This window comes from Phocoena sinus, chromosome 10 (genome assembly GCF_008692025.1).
Source record: "Phocoena sinus isolate mPhoSin1 chromosome 10, mPhoSin1.pri, whole genome shotgun sequence".
Taxonomy (NCBI): domain Eukaryota; kingdom Metazoa; phylum Chordata; class Mammalia; order Artiodactyla; family Phocoenidae; genus Phocoena; species Phocoena sinus.
In genome coordinates, this window is record NC_045772.1 from 48,480,968 (window position 1) to 48,508,864 (window position 27,897).

At 40.0% G+C, this 27,897-nt stretch overlaps 1 protein-coding gene across 5 annotated transcripts in view; it reads left to right on the plus strand.

Annotated features, from left to right (window-relative positions):
- The window catches only part of CPM (carboxypeptidase M), an 89,417-nt gene that overhangs the window by 54,076 nt on the left and 7,444 nt on the right, over positions 1-27,897 (plus strand). For all 5 annotated transcript variants that reach the window (XM_032646683.1, XM_032646684.1, XM_032646687.1 and 2 more), the window contains 3 exons: positions 858-1,042; positions 1,742-1,912; positions 4,815-4,967. In XM_032646683.1, coding sequence (XP_032502574.1) covers positions 858-1,042; positions 1,742-1,912; positions 4,815-4,967 — 509 coding nt within the window. The remainder of the gene's footprint in view (positions 1-857; positions 1,043-1,741; positions 1,913-4,814; positions 4,968-27,897) is intronic.

A 27,897-nucleotide genomic window follows, 5' to 3' on the forward strand; every position in this document is an offset into this window, starting at 1 on the left:
GGGTAGTACCTAGACCCTCAATAAACAGGTTGATTTATTAAGCCAGCACACGAACTAATCACAAAGAAGGGTGGGTCTGGTAGTATTTCTGATTTAAAGTTTATTGTGTTTCAAGCAGCCTCAGGAAGTTTGGAATTTCTCAAATGTCTGATAAACACTGATATTTGTGCAATTAAAAATTTGTTTTTACCAAAGATTAATAAATCACCGCTTGATTCCCTCCCACGTTTAAGTTTCTTAGCCTATTTAAACATGGCCAGTCCACTTTTCAGAAATACGTTTGTATAAAATAGCATGTTCCTGTTGTTTCTGTTACCAATTGCTATGGAACAAACTGCCCCTAAATTGAGGAAATTAAAACAACCACCTCTTTAGTTACTCTTCACTCTGTAAGTTAGGAATTTGAGCAGGGCAGAGCAGGGATGGCTAATCTCTATGCCATGATGTCAGGGGCTTCAGCTGGGGTCTGGCTGGGACCGTATCTCTAGAGTCTCAGTTCTGGCTGTCACCTGGGTTCCTCATTCTTGCACATTGACCCTTGACGTGGATAGCAATGGGGTCTCAGGGTTCCAAATGGGAGTGTCAAGAGCAAAAGCCCCGAAACGCAAACACTTATCAGACCTCTGCTTACATCCGAATCACTACTGTCCCATTGGCAAGAACAAGTCACACGGGAGGGGACAACACATTGTGTGAATGCCAGCTGTGATTCACTGGAGGCTGCCAAGGCAACCATCCACTACCTCTGTATTCATATTTGGAAAAACACCTGGAGCCCAAAGCAAAGGTCTACACACTGCACGAATCTGCTCCCTCAGACAGCAATAGTAAACCCTAAAAAATTCTTTCTTTTAAAGGGAAAATAGTAACTTCTATGACCTGAATAGAAATTTCCCCGATGCTTTTGAATTTAATACTGTACCAAGGCAGCCTGAAACTGTGGCAGTCATGAAGTGGCTGAATACAGAGACATTTGTCCTTTCTGCAAACCTCCACGGTGGTGCCCTGGTGGCCAGTTACCCATTTGATAATGGTGTTCCAGGTAAGCAAACTTGGGCCCAGCTCTTGCTTTCTAAGTCCAGAGTGAAACTGCAAACTCTCTGCCTCTGAATGGGGATACACTCTTCCTGTCCCCACTTAACTTCTCTGGCAGGGATAGAAAGAGCCCCGTTCTCTTGACCCCCAGCTATCCTTCCTACAATTTATAAACAGTAGATGGGCAAGGTGGCTGAACTGATAACAACACGGGATTACTTGACATTCATCAGTGAAACAGTGAAATTGGGATTTAAATTAGCCCACAAAAGGCAACACGGCTAAGTAAATAAATAAATAAAACTAATCATGTAAGTAATAGTTCCTGATTCCTCTTAAAACTGTGGGATAAGGTATGTACCAAGGACTTAAAGTATTCGAGTGGCTTCATTTAATCCCTACAGTACCTAAGGAGAGTTTACTGACCTCCAGAAATCAGCAAGGGTGACTAAGAGGGTATTTAACTTTTAAGCTGACTGAGAAGGAGTTTAGACAGGGACATGGTTGTTTTGTGTAATATTGCCTTCTGTATGTCCATTAAAAACTAGGAAGAGGAGTGAAGGGAGTATTCGTGGAAGTGGGTAGAGGATCTCACTAGGAAATTAGAGCCATTGTGTGTGATGTGATGATGTATGTGCTAATATGGTGTGTGTTTCCTACAGCTATAACTTCAGCTAAAAGGTCTTGGTCTGTCTTTCATGTACAGCCACTGGAACATTATACTCTCGGAGCTTAACCCCTGATGATGATGTTTTTCAATATCTTGCACGTACCTACGCTTCAAGAAATCCCGACATGAGGAAAAGAAACCCATGTAGAAGTAAAATAGAGTTTCCTGGTGGAATTGTAAATGGATACTTTTGGTATCCACTCAAAGGTGAGTTTCTCTTCATTCTGCTAGTCTCCTTACTGCCTTCCCCCAGAGGTGCCAGCTGGCCTTCACCCCGGCAGTTGCCAAACGTTAGACACAGTGCAGTCCCTTCAGTCATGTCTCTGTCAGCTAATATCACAGAGCAGTGAGGGGAACTGATCATTTGAGAGATGCTCAGACATGTTCCCCACTGCCACAGCCTCCTAACTTCAGACACTGGTTCAGCATGTACCTTGGAGCTGGGAACTGTGCCAGGAAAGATGAACAGGACACAGATAGTAAGCCCAAGTTTAATAGAGAAGAGCAACATACAAATAAATAATTGTGATGGCATGTAATGTGAATAAAAGTAGAGATGTAGGGCTTCCCTTGGTGGTGCAGTGGTTAAGAATCTGCCTGCCAATGCAGGGGACACGGGTTTGAGCCCTGGTCCGGGAAGATCTCACATCTCAGTTGCACGGAGCAACTAAGCCCATGCACCACAACTACTGAGCCTGCACTCTAGAGCCCACAATCCACAACTACTGAGCCTGCGTGCCACAACTACTGAAGCCCACACGCCTAGAGCCCGTGTTCCGCAACAAGGAGAGCCACTGTAATGAGAAGCCCGCCACCGCATCGAAGAGTAGCCCCTGCTCACCGCAACTAGAGAAAGCCCGCGCACAGCAAGGAAGACCCAACGCAGCCAAAAAAAAAAAGTAAAATATTTTAAAAGTAGAGATTTAGAAAAGGTACAGTGTATCACAGGGGTGTAAATCCAGAATACATCAGGGAGTAGTGAAGGCCTTAGAGAAATGTAATGCTTATGTCTCATCCAGTGGGGACAGCTGCTACTTAGAACAAGGTAATTATTGCCATGCAGCATTGGGGGGCAATATTGCCAGATCTTCCAGTCTGTGAAGCAAGCTAGATATTTCCATGAAGTCTCCTGATTTTAAAACCACTTTGCAGGCTAAACGAAAGAGCCTTCTAGTTTTTCTCCCTTGGAACAGGACGGCCAGGCGAGGGAGGGAGTGAGAAGCTGGCCATGTAGGGAACGTGGCGGAGGGGTGTTCTTGTCAGAAGGAATAATATAAGCAGAAGCCCAGGGGTGTCAGAGCGGGGACTAGGCTACAGCCCCTGGTGGCGCAGTGGTTGGGAGTCCGCCTGCCGATGCAGGGGATGCGGGTTCATGCCCCGGTCCGGGAGGATCCCACATGCCGCGGAGCGGCTGGGCCCGTGAGCCATGGCCGCTGAGCCTGCGCGTCCGGAGCCTGTGCTCCGCAACGGGAGAGGCCACAGCAGTGAGAGGCCCGCGCACCGCAAAGAAAAAAAAAAAAAAAAATGAAGTCAGAGAGAAATACAAAACTTGTAAGTAAAGGAAAAGAAAGGACAGAGTAATTCTTCCTGGCTAAAATCTGTACGTACATAGATATTACTCAATGTTGACATAATATTTTGACCATTTTATAAGTATAAATTTTTTTTACTTCATTACTTCCCAAATACCCTGATGAAATTGAGAATACATATTTCACTGGGCAGATATCAAGTATAACTAATTAAAATCTGGCAGAGACTACTTCCTTCAAAGTTACCATATTTCTTCAAATCCAAGATGCCACTGATTGTGAAACATGTCCCACCAAGAAAGAAAAAAGTTGCCAGCCAAACTAATAACCCAATGATGTTATTCAGCCATCAAATTTAAGATACTTCCCAATTCAGAGATTTTAAAATATGAAAAGTTTTGCATCTTAGAAACTATAAAATACGGTTATAACCCTTTGAAAATAGGGTGTTGAGAGGTAAGAACTAGAAAGTGAGCATGGGCAGTGGTAACCCCAGAAGTACCAGGGGCCTGGGTCTTCCCCTGCTCCCTGAGAATCAGCATGGCACCTTCCCTCTCATCCCCAAACGCAGTGCGGTGTGATGGCTGAGAGCATGGGGGCGCTAGGAAGATGGCCTGTGCTCCAGTCTCAGCCGTTCACTGGCAAGAATCCCTGGGCACATGACCTACCATTTGTGATTAAGCTTCCTCATCTGTAAAATACGAGTGATAATTACTGTGAGGATTAAATGAGTGGATGGTGAAGCTCTTTAAACAGTACCTAGCAAGACCAAACACTCAGTAAACACTGGCATTATTATTCCTCCAAATTCATATACTTAGCTTTACAGAATAAATGTGTTTATGAATGGTTTGTAGAAATATTTTAAAAGAAAATATCACTCTAGTTTATATCTGTTTAAAATGTAATTTAGGAAGAAATGTAACTTGAAGAATCCTTTCTTTTTTTTTAAATAAATTTATTTTTGGCTGCGTTGGGTCTTCATTGCTGTGCGTGGGCTTTCTCTAGTTGTGGCAAGCAGGGGCTACTCTTCGTTGTGCTGTGTGGCCTTCTCATTGCAGTGGCTTCTCTTGTTGTGGAGCACAGTCTCTAGGCACACGGGCTTCAACAGTTGTGGCTTGCAGGCTCTAGAGTGCAGGCTCAGTAGTTGTGGCACACGGGCTTAGTTGCTCTGTGGCACGTGGGATCTTCCCAGACCAGGGATTGAACCTGTGTCCCCTGCATTGGCAGGCGGACTCTTAACCACTGCGCCACCAGGGAAACCCTTGAAGAATCCTTTTTGTAATTGTGATTTTTAAAAAGGACCCTTCCTCTACCCCTCGCTTAATTTTGATGGACAGCTAAACATCAGTCAGCTCTGATTCAGTTACCCATATGGGAGTATTTAGGATTGCTTTGTCATGCCTGGATAATAAAATGTCAAGCTCTAATTGTACTTGCTAATATGTCAAATTCATCTTTTCCTGTTTACGTGTACTTTCATTACCACTGTCTGATTCACCTGTCCCCAAGGTACGTGATACTTGGCTTCACTCCAATTTCAGACCTTAAAAAAAATTAAATATGCTTGTGTTTAGGTGGAATGCAAGATTACAACTACATCTGGGCCCAGTGTTTTGAAATTACGTTGGAGCTGTCATGCTGTAAATATCCTCGCAAGGAGAAGCTTCCAAGCTTCTGGAACGAAAACAAAGACTCACTGATTGACTATATAAAACAGGTGCACATAGGTTTGTAAGATTTTCTTATTAATTCCTGTTAACACAGAATATGGCATCTGGCAAACCCTCTGGGCTGAGAAAATGCAAGCCCCTATTTATGTTTTCTAGGTATAGCCTCATTTTTAGTACCAGAACAATGGTTCAGAATTCTCTCTGCGTGAACATCTGCAGCCTGTGAGAAGTGCAGCACCTATCGGTTCATGTAAGAGAAAGCATGGTGTGTGTTACTTTAATATGGGGGTGTAAAATCCAGGGTACTTCTAATTTTACAAGTTGAATGACCTGGAAATCTGGCAAAAGATCAGGAACACAGGCTGTTACTCTGTTACATTTATCACCCATTTAGAAAGAAGCCAAGTTTGCTTGTCACTTGCCATATAATATCACAGACCAGAGAACTCTGGACATGCCATTTTGCATTTCTTCTAGAACTGGGGTGGTTACCGAGCACCGTTAGCTTCAACCCCTCCCACCCCTCAACTCTGCCAAATGACCTGGCATTGGGAGTCTTTGCAGCCTGTTTTTTGATGGCTGTCTGGCCTTTATCACAGATGAGCAGACTTAATGTGACAAGAGTGGTCCTTCTCAAACATGTGCAGCAGACTCACCAGGAGGGTTTTTTAAAACGAGATTGCCAGGCCCCATCCCCAGAGTTTCTGATTTAGTGGGTCTGGAATGATTAACATCTTCCCTGGTGATGCTGACGCTGCCCGTCCAGGGACTACTCTTGGAAAACCATTGTACTAGAGCAACACATTGCTTGTGATGATGATGGAATCCTCGGCAGGGTGTGGTAGGCTCTTCTGCATTGCCTGGGTTAGTTATTTTTCTCCATTGAGAACGGCTTGGGGGAGAAGGGTATCAGGAATTAGGGCGACAGTTATGCTACCACATCAAGCCAAAGTGGAGGATGTGTGTTTGTGCTGAAGAGGTTTGCATCGTGGGCCTGCTGCATAATTGCATAATTCCTGGATTTTCTGCATGCTTCACACCAAAGCTTCCCACCTGCTGAAAAGAGATGGAGACGGTTGAGGCAGGGAAAAGTCAGAAGCAGAGGGGTACAGGGCTGAGTGCAAGGAAAATTAGGAGCTTCCCTTGGCCACACATCCCTACCATGGCTACTCCTTCCCCCTTTCATATTTGACTCCCAACCTCTTCACCCCCATGACACAAGTACACAAAGATTATTTTTGAATTGGCAGAGCTGCATCTAACTGGCTGAGACATTTATGGGGTAGGTTGATGGGGGAGATTACGAAATGTCATCTTTCTTTTTCACCAGCATCTTAATAATTTTTATTAAGCTTATTATTGGGTCTTTCTCCTTTTTCATTATGTCACCAGACTTTGTATTCTGGTATGTCTCTACGTGACTTTTCTCATGAGGCACATTTCTACTTTTACTGTACTTCTACCTATATCAACTTTTAGTGTGCACTCTGTCCTTTTCTAAAATTCCTCCTTCAGAAGCATCAGCATGGGAGTGCAACTGAACACGAAATACACTCCATGAACTGCACTGCTATCTCCGGAATTTCAGTCTAGCTGGAAAGGTTATTTACTGAGCCCTGAATTAAGGTGGGCTCTGAAGTATCCTGCTGAAATAACATTGCCAGTGAAGGAGCTTTGTCAACTGTTAAATAACATACAAGTTACAGCCTAACCATTGTTATTTATTAATTTAAAGTGCTTACTAGTCCATTTCACTAGGTTTTATAAAGAATATTCATACATCTACCTATCCCTATAATCAGATGTGCACAGCTTACTTAAAAAAACATATGTATATATTAACACATCAACCCTACCCCCTGTGGTTTAAGACAGGGTCTTTTGTTTTGTTTTTGTTTTCTAGTTTAATAATGAAACCCTATTTCAAAACACTGATACAGTGTGGTTACTGTTACTTGATAGAGAGGTTCTCTCCTTATTGGTGCCCAATAGGAAGCCAAAGAGTATCTTTGATTGTGAGTAATGGAAGCAAACATCTTTTTACCGCTATTGCTCTGGTTTAAGAAAATCACTGATGTTTGTCAAGCTGCATCACATTCACTGGTTCAGTGTCACCACTTGCTAAGATGGTCTCTGAGATTTCCAGATGGGTCAAAGTCTCTGGCCTACCTTGTCTGGGAAGGAAAGGCCTCCTGCTGTAATGGAAGGACTAGGCCTAGACGGCAGGAGCCTGGGTAAGGCCTAAGCTGTTCTGTCATCTGCCCCCGTGTGAAACTTTGCAAGCCACTTGTCTCAACTGGTTTTAGTCAACTGATAGCTGGGAGTAATAGCATATGCCTTTTCTCACCCCAGCTTGTTCTACGCCTCCGATGGGGTCATTCTTTCAATTAAATCTCACTGCCAACCTCAATCTAAACTCAGGTCCTTTGGTGCTGTGTTGTCATGCTTAGAGGGTTGACTAGGCTCCTGTTGGGATGAGAGTAAGGCAGACATTAAGTTGAGTGTGAATTCTAGGGATCTGGAATGTCCTGCTTGTTCCCTCTCTGGGGAGAAGCAAAGATGAGCAAGACATGATATTACCTGCTGCTGTTCTCTCCCTTGAACTCCTCAGAGCAGATCTGAACCCAGAGGTTTGGGGGATGGCCCACAGCATCCAGAAACCTAAGCAACCTGGACCTGAGAGAATCTGGTATGTCTTGAGTTCCAGAAGCCTGTGAGACACAGATACGCATCTGTTATCAGATCCAAAGTCAGTGGCAGCTATAATCATTAGGTGGGGACATGGGAGTGAACAGTCTCCCGAGTACCACCGGCTCAGACTCTGCGCTGTGGCCAGTCCTTGCCCAGCACGGGCTTTTCATCCACAGAGCTTGATACATCCCCAAGGGAAGGAGAGCTTTACATTTCTGCCCCTCATTTCCAGATGTGGCCACAAAATTTAAGTCTCAGATTTTATTCTCCTTTGCTTATTATCTGAGCTTTTTTCAAAATTTTGCTTTTTGTTCTCCTGATGTCATAGTGCTGGCTGTCTCTGCATCTCTTTGGATCTTCTGGTCTTTTTTCAATTTTTGATTTCAGCATATAGAAATAAATAATCTCTTCTGGTAAAACAATCACTTCCTTCTAAGTGAAAAGTTTGGTGGTGCCTGGACAGAATATTGAAAAGACGTATAAGATCAAAGGCAGCTTATATTTGGCAGGTGCTATGGGGTTTTCCTCTAATAGAAATTCTGTATTTAAGAATGGTCTGTGTTTGTCCAGTAACAGAGTGATATTCAGATATTCCCAGCTTGAACAGTTGTCTCTAGGTTTGGCTAAGGGTCATACAGAAATGAATCTTTTAATCTTTAGAGGACATTGAATGAGAGTCAAAACTGGAATATGAAGACTTTTGGCAATCGACCTGAATCCAAATTACTCTTCCTTTTCCCATGTTTGAGGATAGTCAGACTACCAGTCCCTGGAAATCTTTGTTTAGCTTGACACATGATATAGGGGTGTTGTGTGGGTACCTAAGGCCATCCAAAAACACTGTTCATAGACTGTCAAAAAAATTCAAATCTGTTCTGTTAAAGTGTAACAACCAATTCCAGCCAAGAAGGAATTTGCAAATTTTTTAAAATTTGAAGTATAGTTGTTTTATAAGTTGTCTTAATTTCTGCTGTACAGCTATAAATATATATAGCTGAATATATATGCATATTCTTTTTCATGTTCTTTTCCATTATGGTTTATCACAGGATATTGAATATAGTTCCCTATGCTATACAGTAGCACCTTGTTGTTTATCCATTCTATACATAATAGTTTGCGTCTGCTAATCCCAAACCTCCAATCCATCCCTCTCCCACCCCCTCCCCCTTGGCAAACACAGTCTGTTTTCTATGTCTGTGAGTCTGTTTCTGTTTCGTAGATATGTTCATTTGTGGCATATTTTAGATTCTACATATAGTGATCACATGGTATTTGTCTCTCTCTTTCTGACTTCACTTAATATGATAACCTCAGGGTACATCCACGTTGCTGCAAATGGCATTATTTCATTCATTTTTATGGCTGAGTAGTATTCCATTGTATGTATGTACCACATCTTCTTTATCCATTCATCTGTCGATGGACATTTTAGGTTGTTTCCATGTCTTGGCCTTTGTGAACAGTGCTGCTATGAACATAGGGGTGCATGGATCTTTTTGAATTATAGTTTTGTCTGGATATATGCCCCAGAGTGGGATTGCTCGATAATATGGTAATTCTATTTTTAGTTTTTTGAGGGACCTCCATCGTGTTTTCGATAGTGGCTGCACCAACTTACATTCCCACCAACAGTGTAGGAGGGTTCCATTTTCTCCACACCCTCTCCAGCACTTGTTATTTGTGGACTTTTTGATGATGTCCATTCTGACTAGTGTGAGGCAATACCTCATTGTAGTTTTGATTTCCAATAATTAGCAATGTTGAGTATCTTTTCATGTGCCTGTTGGCCATCTGTATGTGTTCTTTGGAGAACTGTCTATTTAGGTTGTCTGCCCATTTTTCAATTGGGTTTTTTCTTTTAATTGAATTGTATGAGCTGTTTGTATATTTTGGAGATTAATCCCTTGTCAGTCGCATAGTTTGTAAATATTTTCTCTCAGTCCGTAGGTTGTCTTTTCATTTTGTTTATGGTTTCCTTTGCTGAGCAAAAGCTTATAAGTTTGATTAGGTCCTGTTTGTTTATTTTTGTTTTTATTTCTGTTGCCTTGGGAGACTGACCTATGAAAACATCGTTTCAATTTATGTCAGAGAATGTTTTGCCTATGTTCTCTTCTAGGAGTTTTATGGCATCGTGTCTTATATTTAAGTCTTTAAGCCATTTTGAGTTTATTTTTGTGTATGGTGTAACAGTGTATTCTAACTTCATTGGTTTAAGTGCAGCAGTCCAGCTTTCCCAATACCACTTGCTGAAGGGACTGTCTTTTGTCCATTGTATATTCTTGTCTCCTTTGTCAAAGATTAATTGACCATAGGTGTGTGGGTTTATTTCTGGGCTCTCTATTCTCGTCCGTTGATCCATATGTCTGTTTTTGTGCCAGTACCATACTGTTTTGATTACTGTTTGCTAAAGTTTTTTTAAGGTACCATGACATTTTTTTTCTTGGTGTCTTCTGCCTTAGCATCCTGAATCTTTGGTGTAAAGTCAGTTTCAAAGATAGCTTAATTTTTTATGAGTTTGGGTTGGTTTTGTTTCATTTTGTTGGTTTTGAAGACGACAATGAAAAATAGAAAAGATGCCAACACACATACTGCCAGTACTACAAGCTATCTTGCTCAAATGCACAGACTTTCAAAGTGGCAGGAAGACTATAAGCTAGTTCAGAGACCTAAAAAAGGAAGAAATAAGCATAGCTTCCTCCTTCACATATTCTTGCTCTTGTGGAACAAAGATGAACTGAGACCCCAGCAACTTATCCAGTATTTCTGTGTCAACTTCAAACTTATATAGTTAGTCTTTCTTTTCCTTGTATCATTTTTCTTATCCAAATAAGAAGAAAGAGAAGGATTAAGAAAGGATTAATATTCGTTGAGCCTCCTGTTCTGTTACTTGTGTTTGATCTTCACAACAATCCTGGAAGGTATACATATTATCCCCATATTATAGGTGATGAAATTGAGGCTTGGGAATGTTTAGTGACTTGGGAGCTGGGATTCTAATGTGTTGCTGCAAATGGCATTATTTCATTCTTTTTTAATGGCTGAGTAATATTCCATTGTATATATGTACCACATCTTCTTTATCTATTCCTCTGCTGATGGACATTTAGGTTGCTTCCATATGTTGGCTATTGTCAACAGTGCTGCAGTGAACATTGGGGTGCATGTGTCTTTTTGAATTATGGCCTTCTCTGGGTATATGCCCAGGAGTGGGATTGTTGGATCATATGGTAGTTCTATTTTTAGTTTTTTAAGGAACCTCCATACTGTTTTCCATAGTGGCTGCACCAATTTACATTCCCACCAACAGTGTAGGAGGGTTCCCTTCTCTCCATACCCTCTCAAGCACTTGTTTGTAGACTTCTTGATGATGGCCATTCTGACTGGTGTGAGGTGATACCTTATTGTAGCTTTGATTTGCATTTCTCTAATTTTTAGCGACACTGCGCATCTTTTCATGTGCCTCTTGTCCATCTGTATGTCTTTTTGGAGAAATGTCTATTTAGGTCTTCTGCCCATTTTTTGACTGGGTTGTTTTTTTGATATTGAGCCCATGAGCTGTTTGTAAATTTTGGAGATTAACTCCTTGTCAGTCGCATTGTTTGCAAATATTTTCTCCCATTCTGTGGGTCGTCTTCGTTTTGTTTATGGTTTCCTTTGCTGTGCAAAGGCTTCTGAGTTTCATTAGGTCCCATTTGTTTATTTTTGTTTTTATTTCCATTACTCTAGGAGACGTATGCAAAAAGATATTGCTGCAATTTATGCCAAAGAGTGTTCTGCCTGTTTTCCTCTAAGAGTGTTCTAGTATCCAATCTTACATTTAGGTCCATAATCCATTTTGAGTTAATTTTTATGTATGGAGTTAAAGAATGTTCTAATTTCATTTTTTTACATGTAGCTGTCCAGTTTTCCCAGCACCATTTACTGAAGAGACTGTCTTTTCTCCATTGTATAGTCTTGACTCCTTTGTTGTAGATTGTGACCATAGGTGTGTGCGTTTATTTCTGGGCTTTCTATCCTATTCCATTGATCTATATTTCTGTTTTTGTTCCAGTACCATACTGTTCTGATGACTGTAGCTTTGTAGTATAGTCTGAAGTTAGGGAGCCTGATTCCTCCATCTCCATTTTTCTTTCTGAAGATTGCTTTGGCTATTCAAGGTCTTTTGTGTCTGCATACAAATTTTAAGATTTTTTGTTCTAATTCTATGGAAAATGCCATTGGTAATTTGATAGGGATTGCATTTGTAGATTGCCTTGGGCAGTATAGTCATTTTGACAATATGATAATATTTTGACAATTTTGACATTTTGACAATTTTGACAATATTTCTTCCAATCCAAGAACACGGTATATCTTTCCATCTGTTTGTGTCATCTTCAATTTCTTTCATCAGCATCTTATAGTTTTCTGAATACAGATCTTTTGCCTCCTTAGGTAGGTTTATTCCTAGGTATTTTACTCTTTTTGATGTGATGGTAAATGGGATTGTTTCTTTAATTTCTCTTTCTGATCTTTCATTGCTAGTGTATAGAAATGCAACAGACTTCTGTATTTATTTTGTATCCTGCAACTTTACCGAATTCATTGATGAGCTCTAGTAGTTTTCTGGTAGCATCTTTAGGATTTTCTATGTATAGTATCATGTCGTCTGCAAACAGTGACAGTTTTACTTCTTCTTTCTCAGTTTGGATTCCTTTTACTTCTTTTTCTTCTCTGTCATGGCTAGGACTTCCAACACTATGTTGAATAAAAGTGGCAAGAGTGGACATCCTCGTCTTGTTCCTGATCTTACAGGAAATGCTTTCAGCTTTTCACCGTTGAGTATGATGTTAGCTGTAGGCTTGTTATATATGGCCCTTATTATGTTGAGGTAGATTCCCTCTGTGCACACTTTTGGAAGAGTTTTTATCATAAATGGATATTGAATTTTGTCAAAAGCTTTTTCTACATCTATTGAGATGATCATATGGTTTTTATTCTTCGATTTGTTGACATGGCGTATCACTGATTGATTTGTAGATATTGAAAAATCCTTGTATCCCTGGGATGAATCCCACTTGATCATGGTTTATGATCCTTTTCATGTACTGACAGATTCAGTTTTCTAGTATTTTGTTGAGGATTTCTGCATCCGTGTTCATCCGTGATATTGGCCTGTAATTTTCTTTTTTGTGGTATCTTTATCTGGTTTTGGTATCAGGGTGATTGTGGCCTCATAGAATGAGTTGGGAAGTGTTCCTTCCTCTGCAATTTTTTGGAAGACTTTGAGAAGGACTGGTGTTAGCTCTTGTCTAATTGTTGGATAGAATTCACCCGTGGAGCCATCTGGTCCTGGACTTTTGTTTGTTGGGAGTTTTTTTTTTTTTTTTTTTTTTTTTTTGCGGTATGTGGGCCTCTCACTGTCGTGGCCCCTCCCGTTGCAGAGCACAGGCTCCAGACGCGCAGGTTCAGCGGCCATGGCTCACGGGCCCAGCCCCTCTGCGGCATGCGGGATCCTCCCGGACCAGGACACGAACCCGCGTCCCCTGCATCGGCAGCCAGACTCCCAACCGCTGTGCCACCAGGGAAGCCCCTGTTGGGAGTTTTTAAATCACAGTTTTAATTTCAGTACTTGTGATTGGTCTGTTCGTATTTTCTAATTCTTCCTGGTTCAGTCTTGGAAGGTTATACCTTTCTAAGAATTTGTCCATTTCTTCTATGTTATCCATTTTATTGGCATATGGTTGCTTGTAGTAGTCTCTTATGATGCTTTGTATTTCTGTGGTGTCCATTGTAACTTTTTTCATTTCTAATTTTATTGATTTGAGCCCTCTCTCTGTTTTGCTTGATGAGTCTGGCTAAAGGTTTGTCAATTTTGAACCAGTTTTTAGTTTCATTGATCTTTTCTATTGTTTTCTTTGTCTCTATTTCATTTATTTCTGCTCTGATCTTTATGATTTCTTCTAAGTTTGGATTTTGTTTGTTCTTCTTTCTCTGTTTGCTTCAGGTGTAAGGTTAGGTTATTTGAGATTTTTCTTGTTTCCTAAGGTTGTATTGCTATAAACTTCCCTCTTAAAACTGCTTTTGCTGTGTCGTGTAGGTTTTGGATTGTCATATTTTCATTTTCATTTATCTCTAGTTATTTTTTTACTTCCTTGGATTTCTTCAATGCCCCATTGGTTGTTTAGTAGCATTTGTTTAGCCCCCACGTGTTTTTTTTTTTTAAAGGATTATATCATATAGACTATATTTTCTGCTCAAAATGCAGTTAAACTAGAAATCAATAACAAATATGCAATATATATTTGGAAATTATGAAACATAATTCTAAGTAACTCATAAGTCAAAGAAGAAGAAATAATGGAAATTAGAAAATATTTAAATCTCAATGATAATGAAAAATACTGCCTATCCAAATTTGTGGGATTTAGTTAAAACAATGTGTAGAGGGAAATTTATAGCATTTAAATGCTTATGTCAGGGTAGAAGGGCTGGTGATTAATGAATATATTATAATAGTCTCTACTGTTGCAAGATGAATTACACCAAAAGCTAATGGTGTAGAACAACAATAAATATTTATCTTCTCTCATAGTTTTTGTGGGTCAGGATTTCAAAAGCATGGCTACATGGTTCTGGCTTGAGGTGTCTCGTGAGGTTGCAGTCACATCATCTGAAGGCTTGAATGAAAGAGAAGCATCCACTTCCAAGGTTGTTAGCTGGCAAGCTGGTGCTGGCTGTTGGCAGGGAGGCCTCAGTTTCTCTCCACCTGGCCCTTCACAGAGGGCTGCTTATATGTTCTCATTAGATGGTGGCTAGGTTCTCCCAAGTGGGTGATCCGAAAGAGGAAAAGCCAGGCAGAAGCTATTCTTTTTGTGACCTATTCTTGGAAGCCACATACCATCATTTTTGCCACATTCTATTTGTGAGAAGTGAGTCACTAAGTCTTGTTCACAAGAGGAGGAAAATCAGGTCCCATTTTTTTTTTTAAGGAAAGGGTGTCAAAGCATTTTAAAACAATCACAATGAGCTGAGCACCTATTCATTGTAGAGGTGAGAAAAAAACTCTAGCAAAATAAGCCCAAGGAAACAGAAAAAAGGCAATTTTAAATGACAACGTCAGAAATTAACAAAATAGAAAACAGATACACAATAATCTGCAAAGTCCAAATTTGGTTTTTTGAAAAAGCTGACAAAATTGACAAACTTCTAGTGAGAATGAAGAAAAGAAGAGAGGAGGTACAAATAAACAACATGAGAAATAAGGAACAAGTACAGATGCTACAGAGAATAACGGGGGCACTGTGAGTATATTCTTTAAAAACAAGAGGATATTATACATAACTTTATGCCACTAATTTTTTAAAATCATAAACAAAATTGATACATTTCTAGAAAACTGTAACCTACTAAAACAGACTTAAGAAACAGAAAAATTGAATAATCCTATAACAATTTAAAAATCTGTCAGTAGTTTAAAATCCTCCCTCAAAAAAGAAGGTCTTACAGGTAAGCTCTACCAAGTGGAAAAATACACTAGTAATTCCAGTCTTAAACAAACTATTCCAGATTACATAAAAGGGAAAAGAAGAGGTAGGAACACTCTGTAACTCCTTTTCTGAAGCAAGAATAACCTTGATAGCAAAATCTAAACATGTCATTGCAAAATAGAAAATTACAGGTCTAATACACGATGTGAACATTCCTTAAGACGTTAGCAAATCAAATCAAAAGTAAATTTCTATAAACGAGCAGCAAACAGAAAGTGTTCACAGCAGCACCGCTAATAATAAATAATGGAAACAACCCAAATGCCTATCAACAGTAAAATAGATACTAGAAATTATAGCATATTAACATAATGGAATATATTCAGCAATGAAAATCAATGAAATACAGCTACAAGCAGTAACACGGGTGAATCACTGGAATATAATATTGAAAAAAAGAAGCCATGAAAGAAGATGTAATAAAACTCCATAGGATTAAGTCTAAAAACATGCAAAATGATTAAACACATATGATAAAACTACAAAATCCAGGATGGTGCTCTCTCAAAGGAAAAAGAAGTTAATAGGATCAGGGAGAGGCACATAAGAAATAACAGAGGTAACAGTAATGTTCTTTATATCTTCTGTAAGCTTCATAAGCTTTCTTTTATAGCTACTCAATATTTAATTTAAAAGCCTCAAAACAACTAACAGAATGAACAATAGCTCCTGGTATGGTCTCTTCCATCTCATATGCTCTAAATTTCTTTACAGCATAGGAAGGAGTACTGCAGCTCACCATTCTATAACAATAGGTGAGAATTTTCTCCAAGCTCTCCTGAATGTTGATTTTTAAAAGAAATTTGGAATATATGCCAAATAGAACTCTTTCATAATGTTGATTATCTAGCCACATATTAAAACAACCATACCATTTGCTCTGTCATTTTAATAAGTATGCTTCTGTCTTAACCATATTCCAGCTACAAGTAAAAAAACTGGAAAGCTATTCAAGCTTTCAGTCATAATAATGTCAAAAACTGTTCTGTGGTTTTTGAATTTACCCACTCCAAATAGAACAGACAAAAAATTTTTGTTTGAATTCACTTTAACTCTCTGGTTGTTTAATCTTTTCTATTATTGTTGCAATTTGTCACCCTTAACTACCATAATACACGATATTTAGACCTTCATACCAAAATAACTACTTGGTTCCTTGAAAATGGAGGGGGAAGGTGGGCAGGAATCCGTGGTTTCACTGAAACTATAGCATGTGTTTGACAGGCCAAAAGAAATATTCAGGAGTAGTTCCATGGCAACATAGCTTTAGACAACAAATGAACCAAAGACTGTATATGTACTGGTGGTGATAAATGCTAAATGACTGAGAGGAGTTCTATTTTTTCTGGTCTCTGATGGAGACCTGTTCTTTCAGATCCAACTCTTAGACTGTTTGAGAGCTTCAAGTAATTTAAGTAAATCCAAAAGTATAAACAATATGAATAAAACATGTTTAAACCTATTATTTCAGCTTTATTGAGGTACAATTGACATAAAATTACAAGACGTTTAAAATGTACCTTGTGGTGATTTGATGTATGTGTACATTGTGAAAGGATTCCACCCATCTCATTAATTAACACATCCATCACCTCACGTATTTATCCTTTTTGGGGGGAGGTAAGAGCATTTAAGTTCTACTCTTTCAGCAAATTTCAATTATACACTGTTATCACTACAGTCACCATGTTTTTCGTTAGATCCTCAGACCTTATTCATCTTATAACTGAAACTTTGTACCCTGTGACCAACCTCTCTTTATATCCCCCACATCCCACCCTGGCAACCACTTTTCTGCTTTGCTTCTAGCCTTTGGCTTTTTTTTTTTTTTATAAGATTTCACATATAAGTGATTCTATGCAGTATTTGTCTTCCTCTGCCTGGCTTATTTGAGATTAATTACATTTAAAAAGTATTCCAACCCATGTCCTCAAAAGCTGTATAATCTTCCTTTACAAACCAGAGTTTTTATTTAAATTGTAAAAAAATATATACGTTTTGCATTTTTTTCTTATTATTCATCAATTTTATACACACCAGTGTATACATGTCAATCCCAATCGCCCATTTCATCACACCACCACCACCCCACCTCTTACCCACCTTGGTGTCCATACGTTTCTTCTCTACATCTCTGTCTCAATTTCTGCCCTGCAAACTGGTTCATCTGTACCATTTTTCTAGGTTCCACATATATCTGTTAATATACAGTATTTGTTTTTCTCCTTCTGGCTTACTTCACTCTGTATGATAGTCTCTAGATCCATCCACATCTCAACAAATGACCAATTTTGTTCCTTTTTACAGCTGAGTAATATTCCACTGTATATATGTACCACATCTTCTTTATCCATTAATCTGTCGATGGGCATTTAGGTTGCTTCCATGACCTGGCTATTGTAAATAGTGCTGCAGTGGACATTGGAGTGCATGTGTCTTTTTGAATTATGCTTTTCTCTGGGTATATGCCCAGTAGTGGGATTGCTGGATCATATGGTAATTCTATTTTTAGTTTTTTAAGGAACCTCCATACTGTTCTCCATAGTGGCTGTATCAATTTACATTCCCACCAACAGTGAAAGAGGGTTCCCTTTTCTCCACACCCTCTGCAGCAATTGTTGTTTGTAGGTTTTCTGATGATGCCCATTCTAACTGGTGTGAGGTGATACCTCATTGTAGTTTTGATTTGCATTTCTCTAATAATTAGTGATGTTGAGCAGCTTTTCATGTGCTTTTTGGCCATCTCTATGTCTTCTTTGGAGAAATGTCTATTTAGGTGTTCTGTCCATTTTTGGATTGGGTTGTTTGTTTTTTTAATATTGAGCTGCATGAGATGCTTGTAAATTTTGGAGATTAATCCTTTGTCAGTTGCTTCATTTGCAAATATTTTCTCCCATTCTGAGGGTTGTTTTTTTCGTCTTGTTTCTGGTTTCCTTTGCTATGCAAAAGCTTTGATGTTTCATTAGGTCCCATTTGTTTATTTTTGTTTTTATTTCCATTACTCTAGGAGATGGATCAAAAAAGATCTTGCTGTGATTTATGTCAAAGAGTATTCTTCCTATGTTTTCCTCTAAGAGTTTTATAGTGTCTGGTCTTACATTTAGGTCTCTAATCCATTTTGAGTTTATTTTTGTGTGTGGTGTTAGGGAGTGTTCTAATTTCATTCTTTTACATGTAGCTGTCCAGTTTTCCCAGCACCACTTATTTAAGTGACTCTCTTTTCTCCATTGTATATCCTTGCCTCCTTTGTCATACATTAGTTGACCATAAGTTGTGTGGCTTTATCTCTGGGCTTTCTATCTTGTTCCATTGATCTGTGTTTCTATTTATGTGCCAGTACCATATTGTCTTGATTACTGTAGCTTTGTAGTATATTCTGAACTCAGGGAGTCTGATTCCTCCAGCTTCGTTTTTTCCCCTCAAGACTGCTTTGGCTATTTGGGGTCTTTTGTGTCTCCATACAAATTTTAAGATTTTTTGTTGTAGTTCTGTAAAAAATGCTATTGGTAATTTGATAGGGATCGCATTAAATCTGTAGATTGCTTTGGGTAGTATAGTCATTTTCACAATGTTGATTCTTCCAATCCAAGAACATGGTATATCTCTCCATTTGTTGGTATCATCTTTAATTTCTTTCATCATTGTCTTATAGTTTTCTGCATACAGGTCTTTTTTCTCCCTAGGTAGGTTTATTCCTAGGTATTTTATTCTTTTTGTTGCAATGGTGAATGGGATTGTTTCCTTAATTTCTCTTTCTGATCTTTCATTGTTAGCGTATAGGAATGCAAGAGATTTCTGTGCATTAATTTTGTATCCTGCAACTTTACCAAATTCATTGATTAGCTCTAGTGGTTTTCTGGTGGCATCTTTAGGATTCTCTATGTATAGTATCATGTCATCTGCAAACAGTGACAGTTTTACTTCTTCTTTTCCAATTTGCATTCCTTTTATTTCTTTTTCTTCCTTGATTGCCATGGCTAGGAATTCCAAAACTATGTTGAATAGTAGTGGCGAGAGTGGACATCCTTGTCTTGTACCTGATCTTAGAGGAAATGCTTTCAGTTTTTCACAATTGATAGGGATGTTTGCTGTAGGTTTGTCATATATGGCCTTTGTCATGTTGAGGTAGTTTCACTCTATGCCCACTTTCTGGAGAGTTTTTATCATAAATGGGTGTTGAATTTTGTCAAAAGCTTTTCCTGCATCTATCGAGATGATCATATGATTTTTATTATTCAATTCATTAATATGTCATTGATTGAATTGCATATACTGAAGAATCCTTGCATCCCTGAGATAAATCCCACTTGATCTTGGTGTATGATCCTTTTAATGTGCTGTTTGATTCTGCTTGCTAGTAATGTGTTGAGGATTTTTGCATTTATATTCATCAGTCATATTGGTTTGTAAGTTTCTTGTTTTGTGGTATCTTTATCTGGTTTTGGTATCAGGGTGATGGTGGCCACATAGAATGGGTTGGGAAGTGTTCCTTCCTCTGCAATTTTTTTGGAAGACTTTGAGAAGGCTTGGTGTTAGCTCTTGTCTAATTGGATAGAATTCACCTGTGAAGCCATCTGGTCCTGGACTTTGGTTTTTTGGAAGATTTTTAATCACAGTTTCAATTTCATTACTTGAGATTGGTCTGTTCATATTTTCTGTTTCTTCCCAGTTCAGTCTTAGAAGGTTATACCTTTCTAAAAATTTGTCCATTTGTTCCAGGTTGTACATTTTATTGGCATAGAGTTGCTTGTAGTAATTTCTTAGGATGCTTTGTATTTCTGCAGTGTCTGTTGTAACTTCTCCTTTTTCATTTCTAATTTTATTGATTTGAGTCCTCTCCCTCTTTTTCTTGATGAGTGTGGATAATGGTTTATCAATTTTGTTTATCTTCTCAAAGAACCAGCTTTTAGTTTTATTGATCTTTGCTATTGTTTTCTTTGTTTCTATTTCAGCTCTGATCTTTATGATTTCTTTCCTTCTGCTAACTTTGGGTTTTGTTTGTTCTTCTTTCTCTAGTTCCTTTAGGTGTAAGGTTGGGTTGTTTATTTGAGATTTTTCTTGTAGCTTGAGGTAGGCTTGTATAGCTATAAACTTCCCTCTTAAAACTGCTTTTGCTGCATCCCATAGGTTTTGGATTGTCGTGTTTTCATTGTCATTTGTCTCTAGGTATTTTTTGATTTCCTCTTTGATTTTTCAGTGACCTCTTGGTTATTTAGTAACGTATTGTTTAGCCTCCATGTGTTGGTGTTTTTTACGTTTTCTTCCCTGTAATTCATTTCTAATCTCATAGTGTTGTGGTCAGAAAAGATGCTAGATATGATTTCAGTTTTCTTAAATTTACCGAGGCTTGATTTGTGACCCAAGATGTGATCTATCCAGGAGAATGTTCCATGCGCACTTGAGAAGAAAGTGTAATCTGGTTTTGGATGGAATGTCCTATAAATATCAATTAAATCTATATGGTCTATTGTGTCATTTAAACCTTATGTTTCCTTATATATTTTCATTTTGGATGATCTGTCCATTGGTGTAAGTGAGGTGTTAAAGTCCCCCACTATTACTGTGTTACTGTCGATTTCCTCTTTTATAGCTGTTAGCAGTTGCCTTATGTATTGAGGTGCTCCTATATTGGGTGCAATATATTTATAATTGTTATATATTTTTCCTGGATTGATCCCTTGATCATTATGTAGTGTCCTCCTTTGTCTCTTGTAACATTCTTTATTTTAAAGTCTATTTTATCTGATATGAGTATTGCTACTCCAGCTTTCTTTTGATTTCCATTTGCATGGAATATCTTTTTCTATCCCCTCACTTTCAGTCTGTATGTGTCCCTAGGTCTGAAGTGGGTATCTTGTAGACAGCATATAGATGGGTCTTGGTTTTGTATCCATTCAGTAAGCCTGTGTCTTTTGGTTGGAGTACCTAATCCATTTATGTTTAAAGTAATTATCGATACATATGTTCCTATGACCATTTACTTAATTGTTTTGGGTTTGTTTTGTACGTTCTTTTCTTCTCGTGTTTCCCATTTAGAAAAGTTCCTTTAGCATTTGTTTTAGAGCTTGTTTGGTGGGGCTGAATTCTCTTAGCTTTTGCTTGTCTCTAAAGCTTTTGATTTCTCCATTGAATCTGAATGAGATCCTTGCCAGGTAGAGTAATCTTGGTTGTACGTTCTTCCCTTTCATCACTTTAAGTCTATCATGCCACTCCCTTCTGACTTGTAGAGTTTCTGCTGAGAAATCAGCTGTTAACCTTATGGGAGTTCCCTTCTATGTTATTTGTCATTCTTCCCTTGCTGCTTTCAATAATTTTTGTCTTTAATTTTTGTCAATTTGATTACTATGTGTCTCGGCGTGTTTCTCCTTGGGTTTATCCTGTTTGGGACTCTCTGCACTTCCTGGACTTGGGTGGCTACTTCCTTTCCCATGTTAGGGAAGTTTTTGACTATAATCTCTTGAAATATTTTCTCTGGTCCTTTCTTTCTTCTCCTTCTGGGACCCCTATAATGCGAATGTTGTTGCATTTAATGTTGTCCCAGACGTCCCTTAGGCTGTCTTCATTTCTTTTCATCCTTTTTTCTTTATTCTGTTCTGCAGCAGTGAATTCCACTATTCTGTCTTCCAGGTCACTTATCCGTTCTTCTGCCTCAGTTATTCTACTATTGATTCCTTCTAGTGTAGTTTTCATTTCAGTTATTGTATTGTTCATCTCTGTTTGTTCTTTAATTCTTCTAGGTCTTTGTTAAACATTTCTTGCATCTTCTTGATCTTTGCCTCCAGTCTTTTTCCAAGGTCTTGGATCATCTTCACTATCATTATTCTGAATTATTTTTCTGGAAGGTTGCCTATCTCCACTTCATTTAGTTGTTTTTCTGGGGTTTTATCTTTTTCCTTTATCTGGTACATAGCCCTTTGCCTTTTCATCTTGTCTTTCTGTGAATGTGGTTTTTGTTCCACAGGCTGCAGGATTGTAGTTCTTCTTGCTTCTGCTGTCTGCCTTCTGGTGGATGAGGCTATCTAAGAGGCTTGTGCAAGTTTCCTGATGGAAGGGTCTGGTGATGGGTAAAGCTGACTGTTGCTCTGTTGGGCAGAGCTCAGTAAAACTTTAATCCTCTTGATTGCTTATGGGTGGGGCTGGGTTCCCTCCCTGTTGGTTGTTTGGCCTGAGGCAACCCAACACTGGAGACTACCTGGGCTCTTTGGTGGGGCTAATGGCAGACTCTGGGAGGGCTCACGCCAAGTACTACTTCCCAGAACTTCTGCTGCCAGTGTCCTTGTCCCCACGGTGAGCCACAGCCACCCCCGCCTCTTCAGGAGACCCTCCAACAGTAGCAGGTAGGTCTGGTTCAGTCTCCCCTGGGGTCACTGCTCCTTCCCCTGGGTTCTGATGCGCACACTACTTTGTGTGTGCCCTCCAAGAGTGGAGTCTCTGTTTCCCCCAGTCCTGTCGAAGTCCTGCAATCAAATCCCGCTAGCCTTCAAAGTCTGATTCTCTAGGAAATCCTCCTCCCGTTGCCGGACCCACAGGTTGGGAAGCCTGACGTGGGGTGCAGAACCTTCACTCCAGTGGGTGGACTTCTATGGTATAAGTGTTCTCCAGTTTGTGAGTCACCCATCCAGCAGTTATGGAATTTGATTTTACTGTGATTGCACCCCTCATACCATCTCATTGTGGCTTCTCCTTCGTCTTTGGATGTGGGGTATCTTTTTTGGTGAGTTCCAGTGTCTTCCTTTCGATGATAGTCCAGCAGCTAGTTGTGATTCTGGTGTTCTCACAAGAGAGTGAGAGCAAGTCCTTCTACTCCATCTTGGTTCAGGCTATATATCCCCCACGTTTTTTAGTTTTATTTTCTTGTAGTTGATTTCTAATCTCATACGTTGTGGTTGGAAAAGATGCTTGATATGATTTCAGTTTTTTCAAATTTACCAATTTATGCTTTGTGGCCCAGCATGTGATCAATCCTGGAGAATGTTCCTTGTGCACTTGAGAGGAATGTGTATTTTGCTGCTTTTGGATGGAATGCTCTATAAACATCAATTAAGTCCATCTGGTCTAATGTGTCATTTAAGGCCTGTGTTTCTTTATTGATTTTCTGTCTGGATGATCTGTCCATTGATGAAAGTGGGGTGTTAAAGTCCCCTACTATTACTGTGTTACTGTCAGTTTCTCCTTCTGTGGCTTTTAGTATTTGCCTTAAATATTGAGGTGCTCCTATATTGGGTGCATATATATTTACAATGGTCATATCTTCTTCTTGGACTGTTCCCTTGATCATTATGTAGTGTCCTTCTTTGTCTCTTGTAATAGTCTTTATTTTAAAGTCTATTTTGTCTGCTATGAGTATTGCTACTCCAGCTTTCTTTTGATTTCCATTTGCATGGAATGCCTTTTTACATCCACTCACTTTCAGTCTAAATGTGTCCCTAGATCTGAAGTGCTCTTGTAGACAGCATATATACAGGTTTTTGTATCCATTCAGCTAGTCTATGTCTTTTGGTTGGAGCATTTAATCTGTTTATGTTTAAGGTAATTATTGATATGTATGTTCTTATTGCCATTTTGTTAATTGTTTTGGATTTGTAGGTCTTTTTTCTTCCCTTCCTCTTTTGTTCTCTTGTGATTTGATGACTAACTTTAGCATTGTGTTTGAATGCCTTTTCCTTTTTTGTGTGTGTCTCTGTTGTACATTTTCGGTTTGTGGTTACCATGAGGTTTTGCTATAGCAGTCCATATATAAACAATATTGTTTTGTTTGCAGTACGCGGGCCTCTCACTGTTGTGGCCTCTCCCGTTGTGGAGCACAGGCTCCGGACGTGCAGGCTCAGCGGCCATGGCTCATGGGCCCAGGCCCTCCGTGGCATGTGGGATCTTCCCGGACCGGGGCACAAACCTGTTTCCCCTGCATCGGCAGGCAGACTCTCAACCACTGCGCCACCAGGGAAGCCCAAACAAGATTGTTTTAAGTTGCCAGGCTTTTAATTTCAAATGCATTTCCTGTATCCTGCATTTTTGCTCTCTTCTCACAGTTGCTGGGTTTGATATCATATTTGTGTCCCTATGATTCCCTACCTTTACTGTATGTTTGCCTTTACCAGTGAGTTTTTCCATTCGTAATTTTCTTGTTTCTAGTTGTGGCCTTTTCTTTTGCCCATAGAGAAGTTCCTTTAGTGTTTGTTGCAAAGCTGGTCTGTTGGTGCTGAATTCTCTTAGCTTTTGCTTGTCTGTAAAGCTTTTGATTTCTCCACTGAATCTGAATGAAAGCCTTGCTGGGTATTCTTGGTTGTAGGTTATTCCCTTTCATCACATTAAATATATCGTGCCACTCCCTTCTGGCCTGCAGAGTTTCTGCTGAGAAATCAGCTGCTAACCTTATGGGAATTCCGTTGTATGTTATTTGTTGCTTTTCCCTTGTTGCTTTTAACATTTTTTGTCAATTTTATTACTATGTGTATTACTATGTGTATTACTATGATTACTATGTGTCTTGTTCATCTGTTTGTTTGTTCTTCAGTTTTTCTAGGTCTTTGTTAAACATTTCTTGTATCTTCTCGATCTGTGTGCCTCCATTCTTTTTCTGAGATCTCAGATCATCTTTACTATCATTACTCTGAATTATTTTTCAGGTAGATCGCCTATCTATCTCCCCTTCACTGAGTTGTTGTTCTGGGGTTTTATCTTGTTCCTTCATCTGGGACATATTTCTCTGCCATCTCAATTTGTCTAACTTTCTGTGATTGCAGTTTCCATTCTGTGGGCTGCAGGATTGTATTTCTTCTTACTTCTGCTGTCGCCTCCCCCTGGTGGATGAGACTGTTTAAGAGGCTTGTGTAGGCTTCCTGGTGGGAGGGACTGGTTCCTGCCCATGGGTGGGTGGAGCTGAGTCTTGTCCCTCTGGTGGGCAAGGCCATGTCAGGGGGTGTGTTTATCAGGCAGCTGTGTGCTCAGGAAGACATTAAGCAGCCTGTCTGCTGATGGGTGGGGCTGTGTTCCTACCCTGTTGGTTATCTGGCCTGAGGCATCCTAGCACTGGAGCCTACAGGCTGTTGGGTGGCGCCAGGACTTGGTGAGAAAATGGCAGCCTCCAAGAAGGCTCATGCCAATGAGTACTCCCCAGAACTACCACACTACCACCACCAGTGTCCTTGTCCCTGCAGTGAGCCACAGCTGCCCCCAACCCCTGCTTCTGCAGGAGACCCTCCAATACTAGCAGGTAAGTCTAGCCCAGTCTATCATGAGGTCACTGCTTTTTTCCCCTGGGTCCTGGTGCATACAAGACCCTGTGTGCACCCTCCAAGATAGAGTTTCTGTTTCCCCCAGTCCTGGGGAATCCCTGTGACCAAAACCCACTGGCCTTCAAAGCCAGATTCTCTGGGGGCTCCTCCTCCCATTGCCAGACTCCCAGGCTGGGGAGCCTGACACAGGGCTCAGAACTTTCACTCCTGTGGGAGAACTTCTGTTTCCAGTTTTTGGGTCACCCACCTGGCATGTACGGGATTTGATTTTATTGAGATTGTACCCCCTCCTACTGTCTTGTTGTGGCTTCTTCTTTGTCTTTGGATGCAGGTTATCTTTTTTGGTAGGTTTCAGCATTTTTTGGTCAATGGTTTTACAGCAGTTAGTTGTGATTTTGGTGTTTCCATAAGAAGTGGTGAGCTCACCTTCTACTCCGCCATCTTGTCTCCTCTCAAGTAACAGTGAATTTAAATGTACAGTTTTGGAGGTTGGAAGTTCAAAACCAGTCTCACTGGGCTAAAGTCCAGGTGTTGGCAGGGCTGGTTCCTTCTGGAGGCTCTCAAAACATCTAGCTTTGAAAATGATGGGGCTCACATCCATGAGACCCACAAGGCTATAGCAAACTGAGAAACAGTTCTTAAAGACTTACCTGGCTACCCCCCAGGACCCAGCGCTAAGGCAGCTGACTGAAAAGTGCCCAGTCTGTGAAAGAGGCATATCTGCTTGTCTGAAAGTTTCAGTCTGAGGGGCAGCCATCTAATTTAACATACATCTAGGAGCCAACTGAAATACTCTCTAAAGATGGATGCTTGTGGCTGCCATCTTTGCCCTGTCCCTCCACCTCCCTCCAGGATCCTGGAATCTCCTGGAAAAGAGTCTGTGCACTCGTCTGGTGCACTGTTTTTTGCAGTTGCCACCCAGAGGCTACCCCTTGATTTCCTGGGTCTGTTGGCCAGCACGTCTTTTGTTCATAAATCCCACAGAACTGTAACAAACAGAGAAGGAGTTCTTAACCAGCTACACTCAGGGCACAGTGGAGAGGCAGCAGACTGAAAACCCAGTCTTTCTGTGAAAGAGGACTATTAGTTTATCTTCTGTGAAAGAGGACTATTAGTTTATCTTCATAGTTGTGGCCTGAGGAGCAGGATTCTAATTAAATACACTTCTAGCGACTGACTACAATCATTCATCAGAGGCCACTGGGCACCATCTTCACTCTCAACCTATGCCGTACCCCAGATCACCAGTGTCTCCAAGAAAGGAGCCTGTGTACCCATCTGTACCCCTTGGCTTTTTTGGCTCCTGCCCAGAGAACACATCCCTTGATAGCCTGGCTCTTGGCCAACATGGCTTGTGTTCATGAGTGCAAGAGATGAACAAAGCAAACAAAGAAATGGTTCTTAACTGGCTGTCAGTCACCCCAGGGCTCAGTGCAGAGGGAGTAGACAGAAACACCCATCTCCCGGTCTTCCCCCAGAAGAGGTATATTTGTATACTTTCGAAGCTGTGGGTTTGGCTCCCAATCTGCCTGCTGACTGAGATACTCCCCTTTGGGATACTGACAGGTCTTGGCACACCCTCAACTACTGGAGCCATTAAGACTAAAGTAAGCTGCTTGGATAATCATAAAAGTTTGAGAGAAAACCCAGAGCTGGGGCAGGGTTGAACAGTAAGTTCACCTCTTACACAAAGCCACTCCTTCAAGACTGGAAGAGATGGTTGTTTTATATAATGCACAGAAACCAACACAGAGGAATATGCTCCAAATGAAAGAACAAGATAAAACCCCAGAAAAGAGCTTAATGAAATAGAGGTAGGTGATTTACCTGATAAAGAGTTCAAAATAATGGTCATAAAGATACTCACTGAGCTCAGTAGAACTATGCATGAACAAAATGAGAATTTCAACAAAGAGAAAGAAAATATAAGGAAGTACCAAATAAAAGTCATAGAACTGAAAAATACAGTAGAGGAGTTCAACAGCAGACTAGATGAGGCAGAAGAAAGGATAAGTGAACCTGAAGACAGGACAATGGAATTCATCCAATCAGAGCAGCAAAAAGAAAAAGAATGAAAAAGAGTGAAGATGGCTTAAAGAACTTATGGGACAACATCAAACAGACAAACATTTGCATTATAGGGGTCCCAGAAGGAGAGAGAGAAAAAGGAATATAAAACTTATTTGAAGGAAAAATGGCTGAAAAGTTCCCTAACCTGGGGAAGGAAGCAGACATCCAGATCCAGGAAGCCTGGAGAGTTCCAAATAAGATGAACCGAAAGAGACCCACATCAAGACACATTGTAATTAAAGTATCAAGAGTTAAAGACAAGTAGAGATATCACCTTACCCCTGTTAGAAAGGCTATTGTCAAAAAAGACAAGAAGCAACAAGTGTTGGCAAGGATGTGGAGAAAAGGGAACCCTTGTGCACTGTTGATGGGAATGTAAATTGGTGTAGCACTATGGAAAACAGTATAGAGATTCTAAGAAAAATCAAAAATAGAACTACCATATGATCCAGTAATTCT